Genomic DNA, 15466 nt, shown 5'->3' on the forward strand with positions numbered 1-15466 from the left:
TTTTTTTGTAATTTTGAATTTTTATTAATATTATCAATTCCTTAGAATAACAGACAAGAAAATAGTAATTTAAATAGCATACTAACATGTACTAAAAATGTAACTCCATTCTTTTATGAATTATAACAACTTTTTATGAATTATAAAATTGTTTAACAATGATCATAATATAAACAACATTCATATGAAGTATTTTCCTTCTACATCAGAAAAATATTTTCATGGAATTTTACAAATATTTCCATTCACTAAAATGACATTTTTAAATATGAAGTCATTTATTAGCAGGACAACATTTATCGCAAGACACATTAAAAATACAATACAATTTTTTTTATTTACCTTGAAAATAATTTAATAATTACAGTCAACACTGAAATTACATATTTTATTTAGATATGATTTTCAATAATAATATGTGATACACATTCATGTGAAACTGAAAGAAAAAAAAAAAGACATCTCTTAAAGAGAATATCTTCATAAATATGACAAATAAATAAATATATTTTTTTAACAGGAAATTAAAAATAGTAATTTTTAGATTTGGGGTACATTACAGTACTGAACTTAATAGTTTCTGATGATGTTGTCACTATACACTGTCTCTATTTAAATCATATTGAAACTAGATACAAAAAATTTTCGTAAGCTCATATATTTTCAAAAAATAGATCACTATTTTTTAAAATTATTATATTATATTCATTAAATGCAATAAGAAAAACGAAATAAAGTAACAATGACATACATTAATTCAACAAGGAAAGAAGTAATTTTAATAACATTCTAAAAAAAAAAGGGGGCAACTCCTATTATTTACTTAAAAAAAATATGTTATCATCAGCCCACCTTTCTACAGTTACAAGTATTTATGAGTATTGTCTAACTCTATTTCTATATAACTGAACAGTGAAATATTTAAATACATAAGATGAGATACGTCAAAAATAAAGGAAATAAAACAAAACAAATTGGAAAAAAACAGAACAGAATGAGAGACAGAAGAGCTTACCCATGTACAGAAAAAGGCTAGATAGTAAAAACTTTATCCCCAATCGAAATTCCAAAAACTTTCTGATTAGCTAGAAAACTCACATTTCAACTGGAGCTCTGTGATTGGTGCAGAAGTAAGTTAAAATTGCTTCCTAAATAGTACCAAATTTTTAACTTCGTAAAAAAAATTTGTAAAAAATTATACACTAATTAAAGTAACAGTTTTAAAAGATACAACAGCAGTATGAACTGTGAGAATTTTGAAAAGATGGTATTTCCAGAATTTTCAGGAAATATATATATACTTTAAGCAAATAGTAAGTACAAGTTCAATCAATTAAAATGATTTCTTTTTCTCAACTTGCTGATGCATTTTTTTTTTCATTCAGCACGTAACAAGTTGCGCATGTTTAGCAGAACTACAAATTTGAGCAGTTTTGACAAATATCTGTTAAAATTTCTTTGTAGGTCAAAGCATGATCTTTTCTACAGCTACATTATTGATTGCAGACATGTGTGTTTTATTAACATATAAAATTATAATTAGTAATTTAAAAGTAAAAAATAACCCTCTAAGTATAGTTTTAATTCATAAAACTAAATGATTGAAGATAGAGTTTGATAATACAAGAAACGTTAAATGTTATGCTGTTCTAAATCTAAACAACATTACTCATTTACATTTCATGTAAACTTTATTAAATAGGGTTTGAATTAAATTTGATGGGGGGAAAAACAAAGAACTATCTATTGGGTAGCCTAAAAGAGGACAAACTGCTTGAAAAATTACTTGCAATTGTAAATGCAATTTTTACTGGTTTAATAAAATACAATTCAGTCTTTTGTAGTTGAGGCACAAATTCCTAGAGCTTTGATAATTAATTTACTCAACTTATTATTCACACAACATTAAATCCACAAGTCTGCCTATTTGTCACAGAGCTGAGGCTATTGTTTGCTTCAAACATATGTCAGTGTTCTCCCTAAGTGTTGTTTGAAGGGCTTCCTCCACTGCCTGCCCCTTAATCCTATAAATGTGCCCTCTTTGTAAAAAAAGGCACCATTATTTTTACAATGAATATTTATTCATAATCCATTTAAAAAAATTAATTCACTTCTTAAATAATAATTACACACTGGTAAAATTAGCTATGTTCATAGGTTTAATTTTGATAACTGTTACAAATATTTACTTTGATAGGATTATTCTCAACAAGTTAAATTTTTATAAGTTTCACTTTTTTCAGAAGAGGGATGTATGAATAAATTTTGCAAGAGTTTTTAAATTTTAAAATAATTTTTAAATAAATACCTTTTCTAAAAAAAAATCGCCTTTAAATGTTCAGTATGTTATAATTTTCTGATATAGAAAAAAGTTGCTTATTAATTAATCATTCTTTGTTTACTTTTTTTAAAAAAATCTTTAGACACAGAGATTGTCTTATAGCATGTATTCAATTATTTTTTAAAAACTACAAATATTTCTCTCAATGAATGAGGTTTACGTTTTGAAATATACACATAAAACAGTATAAGATGGTAATTAAAAAATTGTTGAGGATCAAATTCAGTTATTGCATAGTATTACACATTTTGATAAATTTTACGGTGGTTAAGTGAGTGCCTTTTCAAAATTTAAACTGCCTTTTTCTGTGAGAAGCACCCTGCCCTTATTAATACCTAGAGAGAACTCTGTGTATGCAAAGATATTTATTTATATGTAAGCATTTTTTTAATGAAATACTACATAGCTTTAAATTTAACCAAGTCAACACATTGTTCACATCATTTCAAAAACATGCATCTGTCTATTTGCACTTTTGTCATATTCATGCTTTTGATACGGCCCAGAGGATTGTAGTTTTTTTAAAGGTTGACAAGATATATATATATGTATAAACATAATTTTTTGTCTAGATATATATAAGAAGAATATTCACTCATCTGTTGGATGAATCATCAAGATTTAATGCTTTTAGAGTCCACAAAATATGGGATTCCTTGTCTTTGGGTGGAAAAAGAACCCCACAATCGAACAACTTTTCATTCATCACTTCTTCAAACTTTTCAGTGACAGTTTTCTCAAACTCTTCTTGAACCTTCTCTATTCCGTGTGATTTCAAATTGACCAACAGTGCTCCAGAAAATTCTATCTCACCATTTTTAATTAACGACAGCACAGTGTGGCGAACACCAGCAATGAAAGATGTGAAATTGGCCAGGTTTTCTTCTGGTATTTGGTCTACGAAAGAGAAGTTATATTTAAGAGTAAACTATCATATTAAGAAATTATACAAATAGGAAAAAATAGTCATTTTACGAAGTTTAGTAGTAGGCAAACACAATTTCAGTGATAAAAATAAATGAAATGAAAAGATACAAATAGGCTAAAGAAAAGATAAGATATAAATATGTTTATATTACCTCTATTTAATATGAAGTATTTTGTATCAAGACACAGATCCCATGCAAATTATTTTCATTTTTAAATAGTTCATTATATGATAAAATTCTATAGATAATGCAAGGTTTCATAACACCAGGCTCTATTTACTTTCAGATGAGAATTCCACAAAAGTTAAAAATGTAAAATAAGCAGAATTAAAAAAAAAAACTTTTTAAGGATCTTAATAACATTTCAAAAATTAAAAATTATTTAATGCTTTTTACGGGGAACTATAAAATTGTTCGGTATTATTAGTCGAGCAACAATGACACAGTGATTAAAGCACTAAGCGGTCATTGTGAAAGAATAAGGCTCTATTACCAGAGATGGTTCGAAGCCCAAACTTTTTACATAAATGGACACTAATTAGTCTGGGAAATAAAAGCGACCGGTTAGCAATGTTGAACCCATTACCACCAATGTCTTTGGTCTTTAAATTCTGGAGATTTAATTTCCTATGAATATTATGAGAATTTGGAAAACCAAGGACTATTACAGGAGTGCTATACTTATTGTATTGATAATATACTTAATTAGATCTGTTCACAATATTTTACAACAAATTACATTTCATCACTATTTTTTAAAGGGAGAATTAATTGGAGAAAACAAAATATTCCTAATAAAAGTTTTTAATATCATTACAGCAGCTTCACTCTTAAAGTAATGTTGAAATAAATTATTAGCGAAATATAAGTATATTTAAAGGCATCAAAACTATTGTAAAAAAAAATTAAACGATTTTTTTACATATCTAATTCTTTTGTTAACAAAAAAGCTACTAAAGAGTTAATGAAATCGTTGTAAAACCTTTGCATTAATTTAATAAACACTGTGTAATTAATAACTATTGAAAATTTCTTTTTTTAACTAAACAAATTGTTTTTTTTTCTAAACTAATATATAGAGTAATAGGTAGAGGATAAAGAACAATAACTTTTTATGTTTTAAATCTTTAAAAACCTACAGATATTTTAAATTGTATTTAAAGCAATTCTATCAGGATATGGGAGTCAAAGAAAAAAAAAACTTTAAGTCAGAGGAAAAAAATAATCCATTGAAGTAAAACTCTATCAAAATTGTAATACAAAACTATTCAATACTGTTTAAATTTACAAAAAATTATTTACAAATAAATAAATAAAGGAATGACCTCGTTTTGAAAACACTACGTTCGAAACAGACTTTCGAAGAACTTTATCAGCTTGGTGAACAACATTTTTTGAACATATGGATCGGGCTTCAATCTAAACACAATAAAATAACTTATATTCATTAAAATTATTAAGTAACATGGTAATAAATTTCACATTCTTAAAAATTTAAAAACATGAAAAATAAAACTTCTAAAAAAGTTTAGAAGAAAATCCATAATAGACATGTAAAAAAAAGTTGGATTTACCATTACAAAAAAAATTAATGCCAACAAATTTAAATTCTTAATTTATATTACACATGGCAAGGTTTTATCTAGCAGTTTACAAAAACATTGCAACAAAATTATGGTCTCCAATTTAAATTTCGAAAGCAAAATATTGGAAAATAATAAGTTCAATATTAACTAAACATATGATAAACAAATTGACAAAGTTTAAATCATTTGAATCTGACGGGGGGGGGGGGGAATTAAAAGAAAGAAATCAAAATATAGGATATTTGTCCCTTTAATTTTTGAACCAATCTTTATAAATAGATTTTAAATCTTCCCAAGTTTTTTTACTGCACCTTACTATATCACATATTATGACACATTACTTTTTTATGTTACTTGCAAAACAAATAAAAATTTCTAATTTCTAAGAAATTAGATTTTTTACCTTCAGAAAAAAAAAAATCTTATTAGATTTTCTATTAACTCATTGAAATCTGAATGATAAGTTCCTAGAGTTCTGAGAATTCTTACGCATAGCCAAGAGAATTATTGAGAAACCACTTTTAGATTTTTTAATCCAAAAAAAGTCTAATACTATCAGAAAAAAATATTTGATTGCCCAAAAGAGTTTTGTCTAAAATTTGCACATCAATAAAGAATAAAAAGAAATTATATTCATGTGTCTTGAATCTCAAAAATAATGGCAATTCTAACACATGTTGCTAGGCAAACAATTGAAAAAATTCTGTACCAAATTTAGCTCAGTGAGCATGTCATTGCCCAAATGATTACAATATGTAGAAACTGATGGAAATGGGAAAAAAAAACAATTAAACCACCTCCATCTACATAAGCAACATGAAGTTCTCGGGGATATAACAAATATTTTGGAATTAATAAACATTTGTGATAACCTATTTCGTACAATGCACGTCATATGTTAATTGATGCATGTCAATTGACTAAAAATAAAAGAAAAGAAAATTACTTCCATCAGTTTAGTTAAAAGTTAGGTATTTTTAAACATTTTCTACTTTATTTTTGAACACAATAACTTGCATTTGTGATAACTTCACCCAACTATGATTTAATGAGCATCCTGACTTAACACAATAAAACTTACATTCCTGCTATAAATGTTTTCGACTGTATCAATTTTGCCAATTTACAATGATTTTTGTGAACTTTTGCAATTGTTGTTTAGTACTGCATATTCTTTACATTTACTATGATTTACATTCTTTTAGATTAGTATTTTTAAATCTATTTTAAAAAATGTATATGAATTTAAAGAACCAATTCAATACATTATTGCATAAAACTATAAAAATAACTATAGAAATTGAAAACTTATTTAGATTCTGAAATAAAAGCTAAATAATATTAAACTTTAAACTGAAATGATGATTCACAATTTTAAAGAATGATAAATATTATTTTCAAACAAAAGTAATCCAAACATATTCTGATTTAAGAGAAACTTTTAAAAAATACTCAACCTTTTGATAATTTTTTTCTTTTTGAATCAAAAATGATGACTTCATCTGATAAAAAAATATATGATGCCAGCTTTAAGACACATTATCAGATGGCAATATACATACTGTGTCTATAGAGACAAAACATGAATATGAGAATTAATATAGGTCTAAATGAAGAACAGGTAAGCTATTTTGTTATGTATGTGCAAAACAAGAAAAAAGCACAACCTTCCTTTTTGCCCTATTCATATTGTTTTGCTTTAGTCCATTAACATATACTTTACCTATGCATTGTATACAATGACAAATACTTTTCAGGAAAGAAAAGAGTGGCCACCGCAAAAAATCCCTCACGTTTCCAAACTAATTTTATCATATTTCCGTTTTCTATCACCAGTGATATAAATTTTATTAATTTTCAGCAATGCCTTAGTCTTATACATAATATGTATTACAAAACATTTATATTTGTTATTAAAATAAAAAATTAAAAAAAACATTTAAAATATAATTATTTTTGAATAAAATATAAGACAATTTAAATGAATTAAATTTCTCTCACTTTTGGGATAGTATAAAGTGTCACTTATAGTCAGGATAAGATACGATCAATCAATAAAGTGTTACTTATAGTCAGGAAATATTATTAAATATTTCCTGATATTTCCCTAATTTTTTTAGATTGATAAAGTTTTTAATTTTACTAATGAACTTGGTAGTATGACTTAACCCGGTTCTGCTCGTTCTGTGACCACCCTAAAAGAAGAATGAAAATCAAAGAGAACAGAACAGTGTACTACTTATTTATTTGCTTTCTTGCATTGAAAAAAGTATTACTGATTGATGTCCAAAAAAAGATTTGCTGTTAGCATTTTGTGGAAAGAGTGCTTGCGGCTAAAGAGTTTTTACTCAAAATTAAAAACATTTAAATTAGAAGATAAAATTAATTTACTAATGATCATCGCAGCCGAATTTTGGGAGTTGATTCTAAGCACCATCAATTTTCATAAATCCAAATTTGTCTGCAACATGAGACAAAGGTTATTAATGTAACTATACAGATTAATCTAAATAGTACCCAAGAACTTATGAGTGGGGTGTTGTTTGGGAAATTTTAAACAAAAACTGCCATTAGACAGGGATGTGTCATTTCTGTGCTTCTATTTATCATAACTTTAGACTGGGTTTCAAAGACCACAATGAATTCTGGAAAAAGAGGTAAACGATAGGATTTCAATAATTGCTTTGAAGACTTGGAGTTCACTGACAACATTGTTCCAATGTCGTCAAGATTTAAGGACCTTCAAGAAGAAACTAAAGATCTTGAAACAATTGCTAAGAAGATTGGTCTAAACATAAATGAACAAAAAAAAACAAACTAAGTTATGAAAATAAACAGTAAGACAAATGGTAAATTATTGGTCAATTCAAAGGAAATTGAAGAGACAAATACAATATTTTTAGATACCTTGGCACAATTGTTAGTACTCTTGGTAGCACTGAGGAGGGAATATTAAGGGATTAATAGATTAAAGATAGGACTAAAAGAAGGATTAAAAAGGCACTGGACCCATTCAGATAGCTTTTTTAAGTATAGAAATCACAATGTACACAAATATAAAATTAAAAATGCAAATATTCAACACAATAGTGAATTCTGTTCTGCTATATGGCAGTGAAATTTGGATGCCAAAAAGAATGCGAGAATAACATTGACCTGGTCACCAGTTGGAAAGAGGAGGAGAGGTCGACTAATTGGTCAATGAGAGAAAGCAGAGGATGAAGGGCCTTATGCACTTTTCAGTCTAAAGGTAATGCTTATTAATCTAACATGTAGCAAAATTTGCAAGTTTGAGGTCCTTATACTTGTTTAAATTTAAGTTTAATATTATACAATGACACTAAAAAAATTGAATAAATCCTTAAACAGTTAAGCCTGTAATCAAGTAACAAAAAAAAATCTTTACTTTTTGTTTTTGGCTAAGTTCTTTCAATTGAACTTTTAAAATTTTTATTAGAAACGTTTAACAAAGGGGTCACAGTCGTTTTTCACCATTTCTTTGTTTACTTTTAAAAAAAAAGATAAAAAAATAACTTGCAGATGCTATAATAATCTGCAGTGCCTGCTGTCATGCTGTAGGGTTTCTGCAGCTGAGCTAAGAAAGTCTCATGTAAGTCACAGTCGTATCCAATCATGAGAAAGAGAGATAACATTAAAATATGGTTCTCACTCCAAATTCTCTTTTCAGAAAAGTAAGAGAGAAAATATTTTTAACCCTCCCAAACATTGAGCCTTTGGGTCAAATTGTATGGAAATTTCTTTGCTACGCACTACTCTTCCATTGAATAACAGGGAGGAAACTGTACTTTTGATGCAGGAAAGCTTGATGCTAAAAGTTCGGAAAAGCCAGAACTAACGTTCAGAGGTATGAATGCCTAAACCTGTTGTACAATTTTTACTATTTTTAAGTCATAAACTGAATTTAAATGCTTAAGATTTTTGTTGGTCCAATAATATTTCAATATTGAGAATGTGAGTTAGAGTCCCCTTGCTGGCAGGCTAACCGTGGGAGGTTCTCGTGGTCTTCCTCTCCATGTAACACAAATGCAGATTAGTTCTATCAAAAAGTCCTCCACAAAGGCAAATTTCTCCCAATGCTTGATCCAGGAGTTCCCTTGTCTTCTGCATTGTGTTCAAAATTACAAGGCTACGGAGTTGAACATTAGTAGACGTAAACCTAAAAATTGGGTCGGCTGTTCAACAATGGTTATAAAATAAAATATTGAGAATTGACAGAATGTATGTAAAAATTACATACTTGTTATTTGCTTTTTCAAAAACGGTGAAAAACTTTAATTTTGATACAAAAAATACTTGCCAGAAATTTTATGATTTATAATACAGGCTTTGATAAATGCATTGGAGAGAGATTTTTACTGAAAGATGAGAGATTATTGAATATAGATAATTTTAGCTACACATTTATAATTTCAAAAATTATATTTCTCAAAAATAAATAAAATATTTTCTATATATTTCAATGTATGTTAAAAAAATGCAGTAACTAAAATAACAGTAAGCAATGGAAAATTTTTATTAACCTTATCAGACATTATCAGCATTTCAGCAGGATTTTTAGAAGCTTCCTCCATTATGGAAATTATTGGTTTCCTGCAAACATAAAATAAATAACATAAATACCTTAGAAAAAATTTATAAATATAACAGAAAAATTATCTTTCAATGACGAAAATCTTTTAGTTAAGTTTTATAAATTGTTTTTAGTTTGTGAATGTAGATCTTAGTGAATAAAATTAAAGCAAAGCAGACACAATAGGAATGATGTCACGGAAAACAGACAGGCTATTGTTTTAGTGCTATAACGATGAATCTTCTTTAGTGTGAAAACAAAAAATAAAAGAGCAACTCAGAAAAAATTACAAATAAGTTACAATTAAAAAGAGAGAGAGAGAGAGAGAGAAGAGATACAGAAGAAAATGGTTTTTCCAAATGTGATAGGTATCAACTAAATAATTAGAATTTCAAAGGATTTCCAGAAATCCTTAAGTGTTAATTAAATTCAGCAGAAAAAAAACTCAAAACTATAAACAGTAAAGCATCATAATTTTAAAACAGGTAATTTGAGTGAAAATTTAAGAGTACTACTTTTAGTTTATTCAGAATATGCAAGATCACACTAATACAAATTCTATAATTGAGGTATTTACCGAATTTCTCACCAGAGTGATCAGGCATACCATGCCTCTTGAATTTGTACTATAAGAAATATTCTCAGTGAAAAGCTCCTTTACGTTAAAGCTATAACTGTTGACCATGAGTCTAACATTATAGATTATATCTGCAGTAAATTAATCATGTAACTCAATACTCTCTTATTTGAATTTTAAATAATTTGATGGTGATACTATATTATCACAAAATAAGTCACAACAGTTTAAATAAATTTGACTAAATAAAAATAAACTAAACTTCAATGTAATTGAATATGATCTCCCACCTGCTAATCAAATTCTTTAACTACATAATACAGTGCATTCCTGAATTCATGGACCAAACTTCGAGGGGACAAAAGACAGAAAAATGTTACCATACGCTGCCAAAGGCACCTTCTAATTGTTAACTGGCAGTTCATGTTCACTTGACCTGGTACTTTTATTTATTTAAACTATTTAATTTTATATCTTCGAATGATTTGTTTCAAAATACAAAAATCCCTGCGTCTCATTATCATTTAATGATTGGGTGGCCAACTTAGAAAATTGGTTGGTACAACAGGCAGAGAATAGGCCATGGCCATCTCTAAAACATTTCTCTATGTCATTATTCTTTTGGACGGTTCAATACCCTGGTTGCTTTAAAATCTGATTTAACATAGTCCAGTCACTGAAAATTTGCACGTCCTTTAGCTCTACTACCAATTCGCCTGTGTTTGAATATTTAATGTGTGAGGGCTAATTACATTTAAACAGCAAATGTGTTTAACAAATTTCGTTCTGTTTAACTTTAGAAATTACATTATGTCAATGTCCTTATAAATTTTCTAATTTCTGTGTTTATTCTTTTTCTCAAGAGATTGTCCTCGTTGATTCAGTCAAAAATGGTTAGCAATGGTTTCTCAGACAGCAATATTAGCTCCTTCTTCTTTTGGCAGAGTCTAAGTTTCAGGTGCTTGGACCAACATAAATAGTTTTGTAAAGTAGTTAAACATTAATAAAACGAACTATTTTTATGGCTATTTAATTAAAATTCTTAAGTATAATCATTAGAAAGAAAAAAAACATAAAATGAAGAATCACATAAAATAAAGATAATTTACAAAAATATAAATATATATCAAATGAAAGTGAACGCCAGTCCATAATAGGAAGGCATCTCTAACTGCATTCAATAAAACTTCAGGTCTCTCTAATCTAACTGTTATGTGCTAAAATAAAATTAAATCAATAAAATTCATTAAACTGTTATACACAAAAGGGAAATATTTACAAAGATTCATTTTCTAGCTTGCCTGAAGAGTTGAAAGTTAAGGAAAATTTCTCCCATTTATATTTCTCAGGTTCAGGAAATTCCATAAATGTCAGCATTCTCTTTATTTTTTCCTCAGGAATACTGTATCCTCGGCTGGCATTCCTTGAAATTGCAACATCAAGAGGACAATCCAGAAATATCAGGCAGAACCCTACATTAGCTGAAAGGAAAAATTTCACATGTTTTGTTGAACATGTTAATAGTATATAAATCTATGTTTGGGAAAATTAGATAATGCAATATTTATTTTATCTCTTTTTAAACTTTTATAAAACAAACAATGAATTTTCAAAACAGGATTAAAGACATTTTACAATTAAGCATTTTTATATGGATGAAATTTAATGCAATGAACATGCATGACATAGAAATTGGATTTTTAATTTAGAAGTTGTCCAAAACTATAATTTAAATTTTCAAGAAAATGATGAGCTTTTTTGCATGCATAAATGGTTGCAATTTTTTTCTGATACAGTAAATGGACATTTTAGTTTCAGAAAGTTGAAAAGATATATTTCAGTTGAGCGCCCTAATAAACGCAGGTGACCTATGTAAGGCTCTTTAAAGTATGTACATTGTCACAAACAGTCACATACATTGTTAAACTTTTAAATTGATCAAATGCCAAGCTATCAAGGCCAAGGGTGGGCTTCTTGGTGAATGCAAACTTCCTCAATGATTCTGTATAAATAAAGACCAAGTAAGTATTCTTGCTTCCAATGTTGATTACTTTGTTAACAGACTAATAAACTTGATTTTAGATTCATACAGACTTCTAAAATTTCTATAAAACCAGGGGTGTGCTCAGACTTTTAACAAGGATGCTATATATGTTAGGGCCACAAGTCAATTTTTATAGAATAACAAAAAAGCATGACATAAAATAGAAATAAATAACATATGATTTAAAACAAAAAGAATCAGTTTTTAATAACAAAAAAGTCCTCATCTTATTTCCCAAAGATTAATTAGCAAAACTCTGGAAGAAATTTCAAACACATTTTTAGATATACATGGTATTACACCATGTCACATATTAAAAAATAATTAAAAAAAATTGATTCAATCAATTTAAGAGTTTTCAACCACCTCTAACTGTCCTTTAAAATATAAGTTTTGTACTTTATTTTTAAAAACCAATTTTTGCAATTTGTTTTTTCAATAAAAATGAACAAAAAGATTATCTGTAAAACTTAAACTGAAATGTGTGGTTAAATTCAATTTAAAACTTAATCTAAATTGGTAGAAATTAAAAATTTCATTAAACGTGCAACATTTTCAACCAAAGCTATGGGCAAATCATCCTCATATATATCCTAAAATTAAAATAATCACTTAAAAATGAATTTCATCAAATCTCAGAAGTAATTAAGAAATGCAAATAAACCTCTCCTGGATAGCTGGAACCATTCATACCGCATACTTCTGTAGTAAAAATTATCTTCCACAAGAAAAACAAAATTGCTATTTTTTGCTAAATTTTTATTCAAATTATTCAGCTTTTCAAGCAAAAGGTGGCTCCTTTCAGTCAAAGGCCCATGTATGATGAATTTTGAATTGAGTAATGAACTGATGAAATGTTCTGCTGCCATCAGGAGATCAGCTCTAAAGTACTTCCAACCTTTCAAAGATTTCATCTAAAATAAAAAAAAATATCTTAAACATTTTTCATTTAATACAAAACTTGTATTATAACAAAAAAGAGGAGAAAATCAACAGTCAAAATTCCCACATCCTATCCTGCGGTCAATTTCACAAAATTCGGATACAGCCGAAAATTTTGTAAATTAATAACTAATTTTATAGCTTCAAATGTAAAGAAATATATGCAGATATATTTAATACAGTGTTCTCCCTAAGCATTTTCAGAAGGGTGGTAGGCCCTGTCTGCCCTTTGATCTCTACAAATGCACCCTCTCTGACTTTTCTGTAAAAACAAGCTGGTAAAGCTTTAAAAAATTTTAACTTTTTTCCCTTTCAAAAAATATAGTGATTTTTGAGCAAATTTTGTCAGAATTAGGTGATTAGCGAGTTGAAACTAGCTACAATAGTCATTAAATTGCACGAAGAAAGTTTCTCAATTTATCTGCTGTTCATGTAAACTAAAGCCGCCAAAGCGTTGAAGCGTTTCTTTAAGTTGTAAATTTTTTTAAAAAAACATGTTGAAGTCTGTCTAGAGTTGTCTATAAGTTTTACCTTCTCAGTTAGTCCCCTTTCATGATTTTTTGTTCTTTTTAGCTTTTCGCACATCAGATGCTGAGAAAACATCAATTCGTAGCAATATTTTGACACAGGTACCAATTTGGAAATCTTAACATTAATTTAATTCTTGTTTCACTTCAAACAAACATTTTAAAAACTTTTACATGGTTATGCAAGTGTATAGCAATGGTGATTATCAAGTAACAAGGTTAAAAAAAAATAAAAAAAACAGTTAAGGATAGCTATGTATGTATATATATACATATAATATATTTTAAGGGTTCTTGCAACAATAATCAAAGGGGTTCACTTGTCTCTTTCTCTGGAACCCAAAAAAGATAAAAATTATAATTTGCTTTTAAATGTTATCATCGAATTTTTTAATGATGGACATTTCCATATAAATGCATACTCGCAACAAATGTAGCTGATTAATTGTCATTAATCAATAACAATATTGACACAAATTGAATAATTAAATTTTTGTTTAACATATACAGAGGTGATTGTGAGCCCAAGTCAAAATTCCGGAAAATTTCCAAGTTAAAAAAGAAAAAAATTTAAAGTGAAAAATTAGAAAAAAATTTAATCTAGGTTTTTCTAGGAGAAGTAACTAAAATTTACAAATATGTCTTACTTTCTTGAGTTTATGATTATAACTATTTACTGATAAAAAATGTATCTGGCTCTCCCTTACAAACAAAATAAACTGTGTTTTTAAGTTCCACTTTTGAAAATTTGATTTCCGGAAACTTCTGTGATCAATGATTTTTTGAAACGTCTGGACCTTCGATCTACGGAAACTTCCGGATCACTGTTAGCGAAAAATCCGGATTTTTTCCGGAGCACAATCAGCCCTGCATATAAAAAATTAACAAAAAACTAGTTTACAACATTTTCAATTTTCATAAATAACAAAATTTTGCTTAAGAATTTCGCATCAGTTCCTAAGCTAATATAATCACTATTTTTTGGCTTCTTCTGGGTAGTGACCTACAAGTAGAATCTAAAATAAAACAAGAATAGAGATGCTTGCAAATCCGTACCTGTTTGTGGAATTTAAAACTGCTATGGTGAAAAAATTTGGCAGAGGTAGTAATATGAAAATCTCGCAAACGTGAAGGGGGTACTTTAACACTCCTTAAGAAAATTTTTGTAAGTTAAAAATTCTTTCGTTTTTTTGGCAATTGTAGTTGGTCTGATTAGGTAGTGGATACTTAAGTATTGTGCCAATTGCCACTGAGCCATATGCATTTTAAACTGGCAACTTTTTACAGAATAATAGTTTCTCATTTTTGGCGATTTGAAATAAACAAATATAAATAAATCAAGAACCAATCACATAAAGGTAAGGTCATAACCCCAAGGTGATGTCATTGAAAGCAAAGACTGCAATCATGGTAACCAGAAATCGGATTTCAGCAAAACTGAACAAAAACTATCGCCAAATCAAGGGGCAAACGATTACACACTAGAGGCACTTACAACTTTTTTTTCCCCGAAATACTCTGAAGTTTAAACCAATTCTGGTATAAAGTAAGAAAAATCTATTTCGGAGGGTATAAGCCTTTAATTCTTTTTAACCTAATATGTCACTCTAACTGTAATTCAAAGTATCTTTCTATTAATGTCAAATAAATCTCACCATTTCTGCCTGTTCTTCAATCGGGCAAAGTTCATCCAGTATTATTCTACATAGTGATTTATTAACAGAAGCTATCGAATTCGATGTGTAAAGAGCATTTTTATTTTTCTCTATAAAAGAAATTAAAGTGCTTTTACCAAAGCCTATGCCTCCAGCAATTAACGTAACACAAGACATGACAAATATGTTTATTTAACTATCTCTAATGATTTTATTGACAGCATATAGATATTTATGTGTGACCGGGGATTACTTCTGCCCAACTAAATAATGA

General features: G+C 28.1%; 1 protein-coding gene across 1 annotated transcript; it reads right to left on the reverse strand.

Moving 5' to 3' along the window:
• On the reverse strand, nucleotides 1-15466 carry Pstk (Phosphoseryl tRNA kinase). The gene is made up of 6 exons (XM_016065213.4): nucleotides 15193-15466; nucleotides 12733-12982; nucleotides 11304-11505; nucleotides 9398-9467; nucleotides 4596-4689; nucleotides 1-3238 (listed from the first exon to the last, which is right to left on the reverse strand). The coding sequence occupies exons 1-6, from the start codon at nucleotides 15367-15369 to the stop codon at nucleotides 2937-2939; spliced, it is 1095 nt and encodes a 364-aa protein (XP_015920699.3). The 5' UTR covers nucleotides 15370-15466; the 3' UTR covers nucleotides 1-2936.

Source organism: Parasteatoda tepidariorum, chromosome 2 (assembly GCF_982258835.1).
Source record: "Parasteatoda tepidariorum strain Cologne lab strain chromosome 2, Ptep-v5.0, whole genome shotgun sequence".
NCBI classification, from domain to species: Eukaryota; Metazoa; Arthropoda; class Arachnida; order Araneae; family Theridiidae; genus Parasteatoda; species Parasteatoda tepidariorum.